Below are 16965 nucleotides of genomic sequence, written 5' to 3'. Positions count from 1 at the left end.
TTGGGAGTTGAGGAGTGAAGGGAGTTTGGGCCTAAAACTTGAGGTGAAGTCCGGGAAGTGTTGTGGGGACTTTTCCAGCATTTTGGCGAAGCAGCAAATGCAGCATCTGCTACAGGCTACATCATTTGCTTGTGGAGGAGGGCCAAGCATTTGGGGTCAATTTTGGAGCGTCAAAACTAGAACAAACCCTTTCTGGGTTTTTCTTGGGTTTTGACAAGGACCTCAGAAATAATTTGGTAGAATTTTCTAGTAAGATTTGAGGAGTTAAACAGGGATCCCAATTCAACTAGAGGAGCTAGGGGAAATTTGGGTCGAAATTTCGAAGTCAACATTTGGCTAATTCCTTCGTGGGTTTTTGTGGGTTATTGGTGGATAGGCTGAGGTTAAATTCCTGGAATTTCTGAGCACCGGATGGGGCCCTAACAACCATTCTACACATCCAGCAGCACACTTTCTAGGCATTTCAGCGCAGAGCCAAGGAGAACCAGCTAGCACTCTTGCAGGAGATCTCATATTGTCACTTGGGCTTAGCTAGCTTTCCTAGGGCAAACCTAAGTGCATACTTTCCAGGCACCTATTGTACTTCATGATTTATTAATAAAATGGCTCAGCAGTGCAGTTTTTGGCTTTAAAATGGTGTTATGATGGTTTGAGTAATTTTCTGTGTTTTTGCTATGTCTGCTTTGTTTATCATTGTAAATTTCCATTAGGAATATTACATGACTTGTGCAAGTAATTGTTTATTGTGCTCTTTTAAGAAATAAATTTCCTCACTTTTCTTCATGATAACTTTGTTAAATTCTTTTGTCGTATTTGATATTGAATTTTGACTTTCATGAATGATCACCTTTGATATATCTTTCGGGTATTTTGATCTAAGTTGCACTAAAATGGATACGGAAACGGGGTTTGAATCAGATACAGTGAATTTTCAAAAAAAATTGATATGATACAGCAAGGAAACGACATATATATATATACGCATAATCATCATCATGAATTTAACATAAACAAATCATCGTCATCAATTTAGCATAAAGTTTAAACATTGTCATCATCATTAATGATTATTATAACATTCAACATATCATCAAGTTTTTGTTTCCAATTTCAATCATCAACATCATCACCAAAATTAATAACGCTAAATGCACACCACATAGTACAAATTACAAAATGAACTATGACTAGCAGTCTACTATCATATGACATATTATGGTATTCAATGTTCATTGTTCAAAAGTTTAAAACATCACCATAAATTACATTTGCATATCATCAAATATGTCTTCATCCATGTAATTAAGATCCACATCAACATTTGGATCCTCTCCACGAGTGGGAGCAATGTTGCCATGTCCACTTGAAGATGCACTTGTCATGTCCACTTGAAGATGCACTTGTCGGTGCCTCCTCATCACACAAAGTCATATGAGACATGGCATTCAACATCATATCCAAGTCAGGCGACTCTGAAACGAATCCAAAACCCTTTAAAATGTCTAGAACATTTCAGAAATAGGATCCGACATTTCCAAAAACACTGAAATGTTTCAAAAATAGGATCCTGCATTTCCAAAAACACTGAAATGTTTCAAAAATAGAATCTTGTGTTTCCAAAAAAAATGAAACGTTTCAGTGTCGTTTCAGTGTCATTTCAGAGTTGTTTCCGTGTCGTTTCGTACCCGTTTCCGTTTCCAAAACATTAAACGGCATTTCTAGGGTTTTGGAGGGACGTTGAACGATAACTTAGCTTTTGATGAAATTACTCTCGAACCTGATTTCACTGTAATGTCCTAAATTGTCACCTTCTCCTTATAGGAAAAACTCAACAACTTTTTCTTTGTGTTTAATATGAAGAAACTCAGTTCCAAACCATAGTAAACCAAGAATTGTATCAATATCTTCTTTACACATAGTTCTAACACTAAATTGAAATATGCATTCATAATCATCAATTGTCACTTGCAATTCCTTAATTTCATATTGTTTCTTGCAAAAAAATATCTCCCTTTTCCCCCATATTTGGCTCTAGAATTAATATTTAATTTGCAAATTAATATTAATGTAATTTTCGTGTTGAGAATGATATTAATTTCTTTTCCTTGAATACTCTTTTTTATAGCAAATAGTCCACAACATGATGAAATTGAACAATATCTATGAGAATCTTCATTCCTTCATTTTCTAATTATTCCTTTTTTAACTCTTTTTCTGATAATTATAATAAGCTTCAATATTGGTGCCTTATACATCCACTTATACCTTTTGATTTTGCAAATACATTCACAACTTCTCAAAAAAATACTCCTCCTTTAGTGATTTATACAAATGACTTTATATTTACCATTGTATAATATTCATATTAACTTTAATTAAAGTGCTGTAAGAAAATAGATATCCCCCTTTTTTAACCCTTTATAATATATCAAAAAAACTCACCTTTGTATTTTTCTTGATATTCACTTACGATCCACAAGGCTATAGCATGATTTGAACGATTCTTCTTAAGATGGATTAATTAAATGATTGAAATATTTGATAATTGTTATGAGAAGTCACGCTGATACATAGAAAACGATGGTAATATATCAGCTCAAGTAACCATGATGACCGAGCCAAATTTGAATCGTTGTACTACATAGATGGTGGCGATGGTGGATATGTACTGCAGTGGTACAGACTGGACAATGGTAAAATACAGACACAATAGTTGTGCAATGTACGAAAGGGTGTAGACGGTGTCTGTACAGTGGTAGAGATATTAAATATAAGGCTCGCGAACTATACGAAATGTTCTACGAAAGGAATTATTTAGGCGGCTTTGTGAAATTGCAAGGTTGTAGCTGGTATGTGCAAAGGAAATTTAAGACAGCTTTTTCTTTTCTTTATACTTCATTGAAATCTATATATGTGCGGCTGTGCCTATAGGTTATCTCGGTTCCTACTTGCTTGGTTCTACCTACTCGTTCTACCTGCAAGTATTAAATTCCACAATTTTATCAAATCGATAACTACTCGATGGCTATTGAGCGCTGATATGTGATGTCTATGGACCAAGACAGAGGTGGATGACTTTCCTAGCCTCCTGAATTCTTTCCTTGATAGCAGCTTTTGAGATAGGAGATAATTTCGACTCTTACAATCATTGCGTTCATAAACTCGAATTCCCGTGCAGTGGATATATTGACAAGTTTCCAATTGATCACGTGGTAATAGATCATTTGGAAGGATATTGATTATATATGACATCACTATATATTATGCCCGATTCTTCCATGGTATCTTATTTTATTTTATTTTTTGTTTGATTAAAATTTTTGCAACTGTGATGGCAAAAATCCTATTGTGGTCAAAGACCTCAAAAACCAAAGAAACACTAGAAGAGAACAAACAAATAAAAAACAAAAACAAAAAAAAATCAGTGTGACTAAAAGCCAGTATTTCCACTGACTGGGTTCCGCAAAACTAGCTCTAACAACAAATGTGATAATCAAATATGACTTGGAGAATAAAGACATCCATTTTAGGATAAAATAATATATATAGAAATGTACGAGTAAAAGTGATATGATGATAATTACAGACAAGGGCCCTATTATAATTACTAAGCGGGAGTGCCCTTTTATTAAGAGTCACATCTTTTAGTTGGGACATGTCCATTCATATGTCCCTTCATTAAATATAAGTTATAATTTAATTATGAGTTTGTTATTATTTATAATATCATATATTAATGTTCATAACAAGGATATAGATGTTAGGACTAAAGTAGTATTTAAACAATAAAAATTGTAGTAAAAGGGGATTGATACATTACATGTTTAATGTAAAGTTATAACATCTTTATGTATTGTGTAGTATTGATGAGCATGGAGTTGTGTCGCCCATTGCAACCACACAAATTCTCAACCATCGATTGGACATTATATAGAGATAATGGAAAATGAGTGTTGGGCAATCCTTGAGAATTAGCCATTCCTTGTGACAGTGTAATTGTGTCATTCTCCATGTGCCATACCATAAGGGTATAGTCCGCTATATGAGTTCATGAGACCTGATCCTCTATACATACTGTATAATAACAATGAGTGCATACTTCATGTTTGTCATCATATATTTTGAGTGCATGTAGACCTATATGAGTTAGTCATTCCCTGTGACGGTCTGAGTGATTCATTCTCCATGAACCTTACCATGGTTGTATAGTACCCTATATGAGTTCATGAGACCTGATCCTCTATACATACCGTATATAATAATAATGACTGCTTACTCTGTTTTTTCCATTATGTATTTTGTGTGCATGTAGTTTATATTGTGTGTGTGCCTTGATTCTACTTTGCTCTTTTGATGTCATTCGGAAAATACTGAAGGTATTGAAAGAGATTATCGATTTATAAACCACGTGCAACAATGTGAAGAAGAAAACTCACAATGTATGGAAAGAAACGATTATGACTTACGTGGATATATGACATAATGATAAGCACTAGTAGAGCATGCTTTAGTATTCAAATGCCAGCACCACCCAACTTCAAGGATTACCATACGTTTGTCACCAAATAAATTCACAAATATTGTGGTGGCAAAAAAACAAGTTGAATGAAATGCACTAAACGTTAAAACATTAACGTATACCAGTACACACCAGCAATACTGTCCTGCATTCATAATAATCTACATGCACAATAATAATGTTATAACTTTCATTTTAAACTTATGGAATCCTACACAAATATGCAGAACCTATGAGCAGAATAATTTTATCACATATTGCAAAGCCAATACAATTAAATCTGTGCTTCAGAATATCAATGCAATTTAAAATGACAACATCAAACTTCAAGACACAAAGAAAAATCGTGTAAAATTCAGTTCACCTACCGATGATAGAATTCATAATCTCTTCCACTTCTTAACATAGTATGCATAAGGTTGTAGACCTGCACAATCATTTTTCTCGGTACCTAAGCGAAATAACGAGAATCCATGTCAGACAACAGTCCATGTGATGCAGTAACAAACAAGAAGTCAATATATCTCAAACAATAGATAAATTATGCCATAACAATACTATGATTCTTCCTTATAAGGAATTTTATTTTTGTAAATTTGTCTCCTAGGGAATATTCTTTATTTTCTGATCAACCTTAAAAATTTAAAGATTATTCAGAGAGTTTCTCCCATGTATTTGCACCAGGGCAAACTTGTCCTCCCAAAAATTTTAAAAAACTCCACACACCAGAGATTAGCAGGATTATGCAGAGGAATAGGTTGTAAATTTGCATCTTTGTACAAAACAAAATGCATATTGATGAGCGACCCTTGCAGGTTCAAGCAACAGGTGATCTCTGATGAAGAGTTCCGAGAAGACACCCTCAAACAAATTCCGCAAGCTGTGATTCTCGTTTACAGGATAAACATCAAAATGTTCAACTAGCTGTGTAGTCATTTTTTCAGTGGAAGCCAGCATTTGATATTCAAGGGGACATATGAAGGGCCCAATTATTTAAGGAACCAGGTCCACACTAGTGGGGTTGGGCAATCTAAGACAGATCACAATGTATACACCGTATACAAAAGCGAGGAATTGGTATTGGGCTTGGGAGCATAGTTTTAAAACTCCAAACCGGTTGAGGTTCAACTCTGACTCTGACTCCGACTCGGTATCGACTCGGACTAGTTGATTCCAATGACTCAGTCTTTGTAAAAAGTACATTAAATATTTATTTTTTTATGGAAAACATATTTTTAAAGATTTTCATTCATGTTTCCAAACTCAAAACGATAGAATAATAGAGAGAAGACAACATATGATCAAAGTATGCTCATGAATATATTTATTATATCAAAATGGCACCCAATGCACTGTCCAATACATGCAATATATACAGATCAAAACAAAAACACATAACCAAGGGGGCTCTAAATGGCCTCTACAACAAAACAATACAACTGCACTATCTCGTGATCACTAGTCACTATTGTTAGACAAGGCAACATCATCTAACTCAAACTCTAAATCGGAGTCGGACCTCCTCAATATTGCTCCAAAAACCAACTCCAAGTGCTCACAAACTCCTCACAAATGCTCAAACAAATGCAATGAGATAATTGTGAGGAAATATGAACGGGTTGGGTCACCTTTATAGGCGTGGGAGAGGGGTAGAGGGGCTAGGAAATAGTTTAAACAAAAAAAAAAATTGATTTCAAATCCGTCTAGCCCACCTTTTTTTCCCGTCATCAAGGCCAACTGGTTTAAGTTGGGCTCGGCCGGTACAGCTGCGTTACCGAATCCGCCGACTCAGTGACCAACTCGCCCGGTTCAATAATAGACAGGCCGCCAAACCGGATAATTGACCTAGTTGGTTCAGGCAGGGATATGGCTTGGTCAACCAAGCCGAGTCCGAGTCACACCGGCCTAGTTTTAAAACATTGCTTGGGAGTACTAGCTTCTATGAGCAACAAGGAGGACAGATCCATCATACTAGAAGTGGTGAAGGTCATGTTACCCTTATACTAGTATTGGTACATACATATCTATGCAATATTTTTCACATCATTGTAAGCCCAAGAACACAAGTTATAGCTTTGTAACAACTTATGAGGCCCTATATTAGGTGTCCTATACAATGTTGGGTTGGACTTGGACCATGGCTAGTCCCTTTGAGTTTATCTTTGTTCCTTTCATCCTGGATAGGATTGGAGAACCTTTGATGGGCTTATATGAGGACTCATGGTTTTATAGAAGCCTTTCTTTTGTAGGGTTGATCACTAGCGTAGGGGCCAATCCAACCCACACAGGGTGCACCTATGTCTTTTCACATGGTTATGACTCTATTGAGGCTATATGTGGCCTTGGCTTCAGTGTAGTATCCCCTTAGATGCTTCTCATACATGGCAATCTCACAATTAGTAACATATCACGCTTCCTAAGGCAATCCACATTTCCCAAAGAAAAGTGGTCCCAAAAGTCAAAAGATCAACTTGGTCCTAGATTGTAGAGCTTGATGAGAGGACATGCCATATGGAATTTTTCGAATTGGTGAAGGCATGCTCAATTTATGATGGATCAAAGCTAATCAACAAGTACTACAAGTTTCCAAGCAGCAAAATAAGGTCAACGTTGGGACATTTTTGACATGCATTACATCAAAATTGGTCTACAGTGGATGAGGAACAAAACCCATGCTTCAGTTTCTCAAGTACTTCAAAGGTTAGAGATCTCTTATTTGGGTATGATGAGATGGCATTGACTAGGGTGACGTGGCAGTGCCATAGACATGTGGAGCTAACAGAGGTTATGACAGGTTAACACATGGAAAACAGTACCTAGATGAGGTGGAAAGCTTGTCCCAATCAGTCGGGCATGAGATCTTGAAAAAGCTGACAAAGGTCAAATTACTATGCATGGAAAAGTCATGTCTTTGACTCTATTGAGTCTATATGTGGCCTTGGCTTCAATGTAGTATCCCCTCAAATGTTTTTCATACATGGCAATCTCACAATTAGTAGCATATCACGCTTCCCAAGGCAATCCACATTTCCCAAAGCAAAGTGATCTCGAAAATCAAAAGATCAACTTGGTCCTAGATTATAGAGCTTGATGAGAGGCCATGCCACATGGAATTTTTCGAATTGGTGAAGGCATGCTCAATTTATGATGGATCAAAGCTAATCAACAAGTACTATAAGTTTCCAAGCAGCAAAATAAGGTCAGCATTGGGACATTTTTGACATGCATTCCAAAATTGGTCTATAGTGGATGAGGAACAAAACTCGTGCTTCAGTTTCTCAAGTACTTCAAATGTTAGAGATCTCTTATTTGCGCATGATGAGGTGGCATTGACTAGGGTGATGTGGCAGTGCCATAGACATGTGGAGCTAACAAAGGTTATGACAGGTTAACACATGCAAAATAGTACCTAGATGAGGTGGAAAGCTTGTCCCAATCAGTTGGGCATGAGATCTCGAAAAAGGTGACAAAGGTCGAATTACTACGCATGGAAAAGTCAAGTCCTGAGGCACAGGGTTCGTCGAACTTCTAGATTGAGGTTAAAAATTCAAAGAACTGCAAAGAAAAATTTAAATTCATTTTGGTTCGCCCATAAGTTCGTCCTAGTTTGACATCGCCAATTTGCTTCTACATAGTGTTGTAACGACGATGTCTACACAACCTCTCCATACCACCGACCAAAACGATTCTAGCCTTTGCACCTTATCTTTGTTGTGTAGCACTGTGTGATCTGCGACAATAAGCGATTGGTGGCTCGCAACATGTATTAGATAGAAAATGGGCATGCAGTGAAAAACAAAGTGAATGAGACCAAACCACATCAGAGGTGCACCGAAATAGAGAAATTTGGTCCATACGGCTCCGTAGGGGTGTTTGAGCTAATCCTTTAGTTCAAAATTCCACACCATCCATTCCCATTCGATAATAAATGCTAGTCGATGAACTCATTTATTCAGCAGGTCACACGCTGTTGCTCACAAACCATAATTAGGATTATTCATAATTTTTTGTATTTGTATTTTCTGTATTATTATTATTTCTATAATTTATATTATATGTTAAAATTTTACTGCACATAATACGAATACGAGTTAATAAGTTATATATAGTTAATAATAGACATTAATAAATTATTAAATATATAATTTGTCTATTATTATAAAAAATTAATAATATAATTAATAAATTGTTTGTGTGTATATATATACACACACATTCACACCTAATGATGAACCTTATCTGAACCTGATGATGACGTTCAAACTCAAATAAAATTTTATTGTTGCCAAATGTAACGTACCAAAGCTAAAAATTTTCCACAATTTCCAAAACTCTCTTTGACACCTTTTTACAAACAGATGATTGGCAAGCTTTGACAAACACCCCGAGAACACCTTCAACAAATGACATTTCGAGAAACCAAACTTTTGTCAAACATTTCATGAGCAAAATAAGAGAGATGATATTGGTGGATATCTGAGGCAAAACTGAGCTTTTATTGAGAATGATCTTCAATGATTACAATGCAAAACTTAGTGCAAACCCTACAACTCACTCCAACTGATAAGAAGGAAAATAATTTCTTTGATCCACTGATATTGCACTGCCTGGAGATCACACTTTAATCCTCTTGAAGTTTTACTTGAGACCTTTTAGGAAGGTTTCTCATCTTTGTAACAATCTAATAAAAAACTTAGCTTTTCTTGTGGAGCTTGGGTATCACGCAAGGCATCCTTTTATCCTTATTTAGAAGGAGAAACATGCCAGTGGATTGGTCTTGCATTGTTTTTTTTTTCTAGTTTTCATTTTGTGCATGCCTTAAAAATTAACACAATCTCACCATCACAATCTAACTTTCTAAATTTAATTTTGCTACTATTTCTCATTTTATGTCTTGTATTTGAAGTTTTGCTTTTAAGTACAACTTGGCCTTTCACTTTTGAAGCAACTTATTTCATTTATTGTAAGCATTTCAATTCATGTGACAAAGTTAGATTTAGTTAATTTGACAATTTGCTTCATGTTTTTCTCACTATAGGTTCATTTGGTTACTTGCTCATTTATTTTAAGTTATTTGCTCACTTTGCAAGTATTTTATAATTTGAAGTTTCATCTCATTTCATTGCTTTAGTTGGTGGATCATTGTTAGAGCACTTACTCTAATCAGCTTACAATCTTATGTGCTTATGAAGCTTATGTTCTTGTACCTTGTATATTTTGAGCAATTATCTAAGTTATCTCATTGAGAATATTTCCATTTATTTGAAGCATTCTCTTTTACAAACACTAATAAACTTACTTGCATCTCATTTAGGCATATTAGTATAGTTGCATTTTAACTTAATTTACCTCCAAGCATAAGCTTGGTTGAAAGACATTTCTAAGAACCCCTTTCTTTCATCAACTTGAGGGACATAGACCCTCTTATGTGGTTAACACGATGACCTTGCAGTCATCAAAGCCACAGCCTCTGCAACACCAGAGGCATCGTGTGCGTTGGGTAATCCAAGACAGGTATCGTTAATATAGCATACGATGTCTTTCCTTGGACCCCTTCCACAACTTACATAAGAGATTTGTTTCAAAACAGTTGAAAAAAATGTCACATCTAAACTAGGCATTTAAATTAAAATTAACCAAGATAATTGCATTTAATCTTAGTTTAAGCGCATTTCATGCTAACACATTTTACAATATTTTACTTGCAAATTATTTCATGTACTTGTCATTGATGCAAATGTCTTTCATCAACTTGAGGGACATAGACCCTCTTATGTGGTTAACACGATGACCTTGCAATCATCAAAGCCACAGCCTCTGCAACACCAGAGGCATCGTGTGCGTTGGGTAATCCAAGACAGGTATCGTTAATATAGCATACGATGTCTTTCCTTGGACCCCTTCCACAACTTACATAAGAGATTTGTTTCAAAATAGTTGAAAAAAATGTCACATCTAAACTAGGCATTTAAATTAAAATTAACCAAGATAATTGCATTTAATCTTAGTTTAAGTGCATTTCATGCTAACACATTTTACTATTTTACTTGCAAATTATTTCATGTACTTGTCATTGATGCAAATGTCTTAAATTGATTATCTTATTTAGGCAAGTATCATCTTGTTCACTTTTGCAAGTAAAGTTTAATTTGTTTCCTTTGCAAGTCACTCTATATTGCTTCCATACATGCTTTGGATTTGTGAATGATTATATATTTTGAAAGCATTTCTTGAAAGCAAATTTTATATCTTGCATGTGATATCATATCTTGCTAACATCTTGTGTTTGATTGACAGGGTTACTATTATTTCAATTGAAAACACTTCATATTTCTTGAGCAAGTATTATTTATTTTTAGGCAATATTGAAGGCACTGGTTTTATATATGCAAATCTTTGATTCATGTGTTGATGGTCATATATTTCATTTCATATTGCTCATCATATTTGCTCATAATCTTAAAAGTAATCCAATTCACTCTAACATCTCCTAGAAACCTCACATCCCTTTAACTTAGTTTTTCATTTAGGGACCACCCCCCTTAGCTTACCTAGGAGAGAGATTAAACGAAGAGAGTTGGGAATAGGTAACAGCTTCATCTCTTAAATTTGCCACCAACCACACCTTGTGGGGTTAAGGGATTTTCTCACTAACTTAGGTGTGTGTGACAGGCGACAAAGCATCAATTACAGGGTGGAAAAGCAAATTGAGGAAATGAAATATCCCTAAGGAAAGTTAACAATAAATATGCAAAGCAAACATAGACAAAAACACCATAAAACAGTGACAAACAATTAGATCACAAAATGGCACTAAAACTGCATTGTTGAGCTCTTTTTATTAATGAAAATAGGTGTACAATAAGGTGTTGGAATGAATGCACCTGGGCTTGCTCAAGGCAAGCTAGCAAATCCCCAAGTGACAAATAAGACACCCTCCTTTGATCTACTGCTATGCTGCTCAAACTCTGCGCTAAAGATGCCTAGAAATATGTTATTCGCTGAATGGATCTGTTGCTAGGGCCCTCTCCGGTGCTCAAAAAATTCTGGGAAATTAATCACAACCTCTCCACCGAATACCCAGAATAACCCACAAAGGATTTGGTCTTTGCTTGACTTCGAAAATTCAGCCCTATTTCCCCTCAATGGCTCAACTGCTAGGTGATTCGACCCACCAGTAAACTCTGATGCAAAAGGCCTCCAAAATGGCTACAATACTCCTCAAAATATTTCTCCGGCCTTCACTCCAAGTTTCAGCCCCAATGCCAACTCACTCCTTCACCTCCCGGAATGCTCCCTCAAAGGACTGCGCAGTCCCTGCACTGTTGTAGTTGCTCCTCTCCCAGGAATTCGATCCTCCTGCTGATAGTGCGAAAAAGTCAAGGTGAAACTCCCTCCTTGGGTTGGCACTCGAAGTCCACCAAAGCAAGGGCTGAGATCTCCGCTTGGAGACACTCGTGTGCTAAACAACACTTGCAGACTTGGCTTCAGCTCAAGTGTGCTCTTGTCTTAAACAATTTTGCAAATGATGAATGAATGAGCAAATGAGTGTCTCTTCCTCCTTTTGTCAAGATGCCTCCAAAAATGCCCATGTGGGCCCACATCGAACTTCCCACACCAAATCTGCTCCAATGAGAGCGTACTTCCCATGTGGGCCAAAAATCTCATGTGGTGGCCCCCACGCTCCACCAAAGCTGCAATTTTTCCCTCTAGCTCTAATGTTTGAGTGTCTCTTAAGCCAAAAGTCAAATGTGGGTCCTCTAAGCCCACCTTTCCTAAGTGCATCTGTGCAATAAACAAAAATGAGCAAAATTGATATTTACTTAGTAAAATACTAAGTAGGAATATCACAGTCCTCCTCGCCAAACGTTGCTTGTCCTCAAGCAACTGCAATGAAAGATCCTAGAGTATTTGCTCCCCCTCCTAGTTGGCATCCTCATCTGGTAGATTCCTCCATCGGATCAAAAACTCCTTGATGACCTTGTTTCTCAAATGCCTCTCCCTAGTATCCAAAATGGCCTCTGGTTCCAGCACCAAATCCCCTCATCGTCCATAGGGAGTAGCTTTGTAGCTGTTGTAACATGTTGTCCCAGTGCCTTTTTCAGGCAAGACACATGAAAGATGTTTTGCACCCAGCTCCCCGGGGGTAGCACCAGCTCATATGCTACCTCCCCCACCCTCCGAGTGACACGATACAGTCCATAGAAGTGGGGCTTAAGCTTCTCGCCCCCCTTTTGTTTGAGTGTAAACTGTCGATACGGTTGAATCCTCAAGAAGACCAAGTCCCCTACTTTGAACTGCCTCTCAACTCTGCCCTTGTCTGCATAAAGCTTTTGTTGGTTTTGGGCCATCTGTGTGTTGTCTTTAAGAGCCGTCAAGATGTCTTGGCTCTCCTGTATCCAATCCTAGGCCCTTGGGGCCCTGTTGTCTCCAAACATAATGTCAGCGCAAGACAATGCATCGTAACCATACAAGGCTCTTAATGGTGACATACCACATGTGGTACATAGTGTTGTAGTAGTATTCACCCAAGTGCAGCCATCGTATCCATGCTCTCTGCTGACCTATCACATAGTTATGCAACTAGCCCTCCAACCACTTGTTAACTATCTTCGTCTGTCTAAGGGTGATAACTGGTACTCAGTGCCCACTAACTGAAATAGCTCCTGCCAAAATCCACCCATGAACCGGTTGTCCCAGTCACTGACAATGGTCTTTGGGAGACCATGTAGCCGAAACACCTCCCTGAAGAACAATTCGGCCACCTGTGAGGCCGAGTACCGGGCTGAGATGGTGAAGAAATGAGCAAACTTCGTCAAACGGTCCACCACTACGTAAATGCGGTCTTTGCCCTGTACAGTGGGCATCCTGGTAATGAAATCCATCGATATGCTCTCCCATTTCCCCTTCAGAATGGGAAGCGGCTGCAATAGGCTTGTGGGGTGTGACTGCTCACCCTTGTTTCGTTGGCATGTGTCACACTCTCAGATATGCCTCATAACATCATCCTTGAGGCCCCTCCATGCAAAGCGCTCTTTAATGGCCCTGTATGTCTTCATGAACCCCTGGTGCCCTACTAGTGGTGAGTCGTGGGCAGCTTGTAGAATCTTCTCCCATAGTTGGGTACCAAATAAATCTGGTCTCAAAAGTAGATCACCTCGTTCATCACCCTATACTAGTCATCTGTCACCAACCCACCGAGGACCCCACACGTGAACCGATCCTTGGAGTACTCCACTAGTAGATGCGCCATCCAATCTGGGCAATGCTCATCAAAGAAAGAGTGTTTGGCCTCCTGGACAACACATCAGCCACCATGTTGTGCTTTCCTTTGACATACTGAATGTCAAAATCATATGCTTGGAGCTTTATCGCCCACTTTTGTTGCCTCTCCTGCCAATGTTTCTGCTCCAAGATGAACCTGAGGCTGTTGCGATCTATCTTGACTTTAAACATGTTTGCCAACAAATACTATCTGAACTTGGCCAACGCATGCATGATGGCCAACATCTCCTTATCATATATGGAGTACAGTAGCTCATGGGGCAGTAGATTCTGACTCTCGAGAGCTATGGGGTGCCTTCCTTGCATCAACATGGCCCCCACACCCACTCCTAATGCATCACACTCCAACACGAAGCGTTGGGTGAAGTCAAGAAGTGCCAACACCCGACAGCTACTCATGACTTGTTTGAGGCGGTTAAAAGCCTCCTGCGTTGTAGTGGTCCACTCAAATGCCCCTTTCTTCGTCAAGTCAGTGAGGGGTGCTGCTAGTTGGGAGAAGCCCTTCATGAACTTCCTGCAACAAGTGCAGATGCCCACGAAACCCCTCAGCTCAGTCAAATTTCGAAGCTCTGGCCAATCCCAGATAGCTTTGATCTTCTCCTTATGTACTCTCACACCATCCACCCCAATGATGCGCCCTAGATAGAGCATCTCAGTGAGCCCAAGCTCGCACTTGGACAGTTTAGCATAGAACTATTGCTCCTCCGAAAGACACAGTATTGTCTCAAGGTGTTGCAAGTGCTCCTCCCAAGTCCAGCTATAAATCAGTGTGTCATCAAAGAACACTAGCACGAACTTCCTCAACAGCCCACAAAATACGGGATTCATGCATGACTGGAAGGTAGCTGGTGCATTGATCAGCTCGAAGGGCATAACCAAGAACTAAAAGTGCCCATAGTGGCACCAGAATGTTGTCTTCGAGACATCCTGGTCCCTCACCCAGATCTGATGGGGGGGACCACAGATCAATCTTCGAAAAGAACTTAGACCCCTCATCTCATCCATCAGCTCATCTATACGTGGGATGGGGTAGCGGTTCTTCAGTGTCTTCTTGTTGAGGGCCCAGTAATCTCTTCACATACGTAAGGACCCATCCTTCTTCTTCACCAGTACAACCGATGAAGCAAAAGGGCTAGAACTGGGCCTGATGTGCCAAAGTGCTAATAGCTCGACCCTTTCTATCTCATCCCGATATGCTTTGGGATGTCGATAAGAGTGGTGATGACAGCTTACACTCTTGGCTCCAACTCAATAGTGTGCTCAAACCTCCAATTAAGTGGTTGACCCGGTGGTATGTCTCCAAATACAATCGGGTACTTGTCCAGAATAGCCTGTATCTCCGGATGTGGTGGCTAGGGCTTACCCCCAGCGTTTGAGATCCTCAACTACACAGCCCACTCAATGTCCCCATGCCTCAAATTAGCCTCCATCCTGTGGGCCAAAACAGTTTGTGGCGGGTATGAGTGCATTCCTCGTAGCAACATTGGCTTGCCATCTAGACCTACAAACTCCATCTCCATCTTCGTCCAGTTGGTTTTGACTCTACCAAGTGAATAGAGCCACTGGACCCCCAACACCACATTCGTGTCTGGTACGTCTACTACAAAATATGATCTATCATGGACTAGTTGTTGAATTGGGGTAGCATCGGATGTGCTCTAGCTGTGAAAATTGGTGGAGAGGCTAAAACACATGAGATCTCCAAAACCCAGAAATCGTTTCGGAAAAATCCATCTGGATGAAGAGTTATTAAAATAATTGTTATTTTTAATGAGTTCCTAAGTCTAAACTTAAGGAAATAAATATATTAATGGGTATTAATAAAGATAAGGATCAAGTCTATTTTAATCTTAACGTTGATTAGAGACTTAATCTCGGTCATGGATTCATCAGTGTGAAAAGTATAAGAGGGGACTTGAGGGTCAGTTGGAGACACACTAAGGGAGACTAGTCAGTTCGATTTCGAGAGCAGGCTTTGTTGAGAAATTCAAACTAGAAGATTGGATTGCAGCAAGAGGTAGCAAGTACTGAATAGAGAGGCATGATCAGTACCAGAAGATTAGCACAAAGATCAGAGAGGCAGACGCAGAGGCAGCAGGACTGCGCAGTCAAGATCAGCACAGAGATCAAAGAGGCAGACGCAGAGGCAGTAGGACTGCACAGTCAAGATCAGCACAGAGATCAGAGAAGCAGACAAAGAGGCAATAGGACTGCGCAGTCACTGGAGGGCCTGCGTGGGTGATGCAGAGAGGCCCAGTGCTGATGCAGAGAGGCAGGAGCTGACACAGAGAGTCTGGGAGCAGCGCAGAGGCCAACAAGTCTGACGCTGAGTCTAAGGGAGGTGTTGGAGAATTTATCTCTGTTGGGTGAGCCTGTTTGGCACCCAGTTGTACTCATGAAAAGCTGATTAATAAAATCCTCCTCTGCTGCACCGGTTTTCCCGCATTGGGTTTTTCCGGGGACATTCGTCCAAAAATAACTATGTTGATGTGTTTGATTTTTTTGTGCATGTTTTGTTTCTGTTCTATGGTGTGATATCTGCAGTAGAGTTTATTTTAATATTTACTAAAGCGATTTCGTAAATAACTTATTGAAGAATAAGTAGGAAAAATAAATCAGTTGTTGCAGTAATAGAATTTTCACATGGTATCAGAGCAAAGAATTAGAGACATGAAGGGAAAATCAATTATGGGTCGAGATCATGATGCAGAGGCATCAACATCAGGAGACTCATGCAAATTTTCAGAAAGTTGCACAAGGGATAGAAATCTCGATTTTTCTATGTTGGCTTCCAGATTGGAAGAAGAAGTTTCTTGTATAACAAGCTCGACATCATCTGAGGTATGGTATATAGATAGTGGAGCCTCCTAGCATATGACAGGAATCTGGGAATTTTTCTTTGTGTATCAGGGGGAAAGGATGAATTTTCAAATCACCATGGGGAATAAGGCAAAGTGTACTCCAATAGAAAAGAGGACCATAGTGTTTCAAACAGAAACGAGAGAACGGTTCCGGGCCACCAATGCGTTGCATGTGCCAGGACTGGGGATGAACTCACTTTCTGTATCACAACTTCAAAGCAAGGGTTATGACATTTTCTTCATCAAGGAGAAAGTGTACGTCAAACACCCAAGCTAGAAAAAAAAAAAGTACAGATCGGA

The 16965-nt window shown here is 38.9% G+C and overlaps 1 protein-coding gene across 2 annotated transcripts in view; it reads right to left on the bottom strand.

Moving 5' to 3' along the window:
• The window catches only part of GRL (transcription activator), a 380056-nt gene that overhangs the window by 298117 nt on the left and 64974 nt on the right, over positions 1-16965 (bottom strand). For both annotated transcript variants that reach the window (XM_089373054.1, XM_089373053.1), the window contains one exon: positions 4888-4970. In XM_089373054.1, coding sequence (XP_089229180.1) covers positions 4888-4970 — 83 coding nt within the window. The remainder of the gene's footprint in view (positions 1-4887; positions 4971-16965) is intronic.

Source organism: Pinus tabuliformis, chromosome 8 (genome assembly GCF_031772625.1).
Source record: "Pinus tabuliformis cultivar Carrire ecotype Pingquan chromosome 8, CPIR1, whole genome shotgun sequence".
In the NCBI taxonomy this organism is placed as follows: Eukaryota; Viridiplantae; Streptophyta; class Pinopsida; order Pinales; family Pinaceae; genus Pinus; species Pinus tabuliformis.
This window is presented reverse-complemented; position numbering and strand designations above follow the sequence as displayed.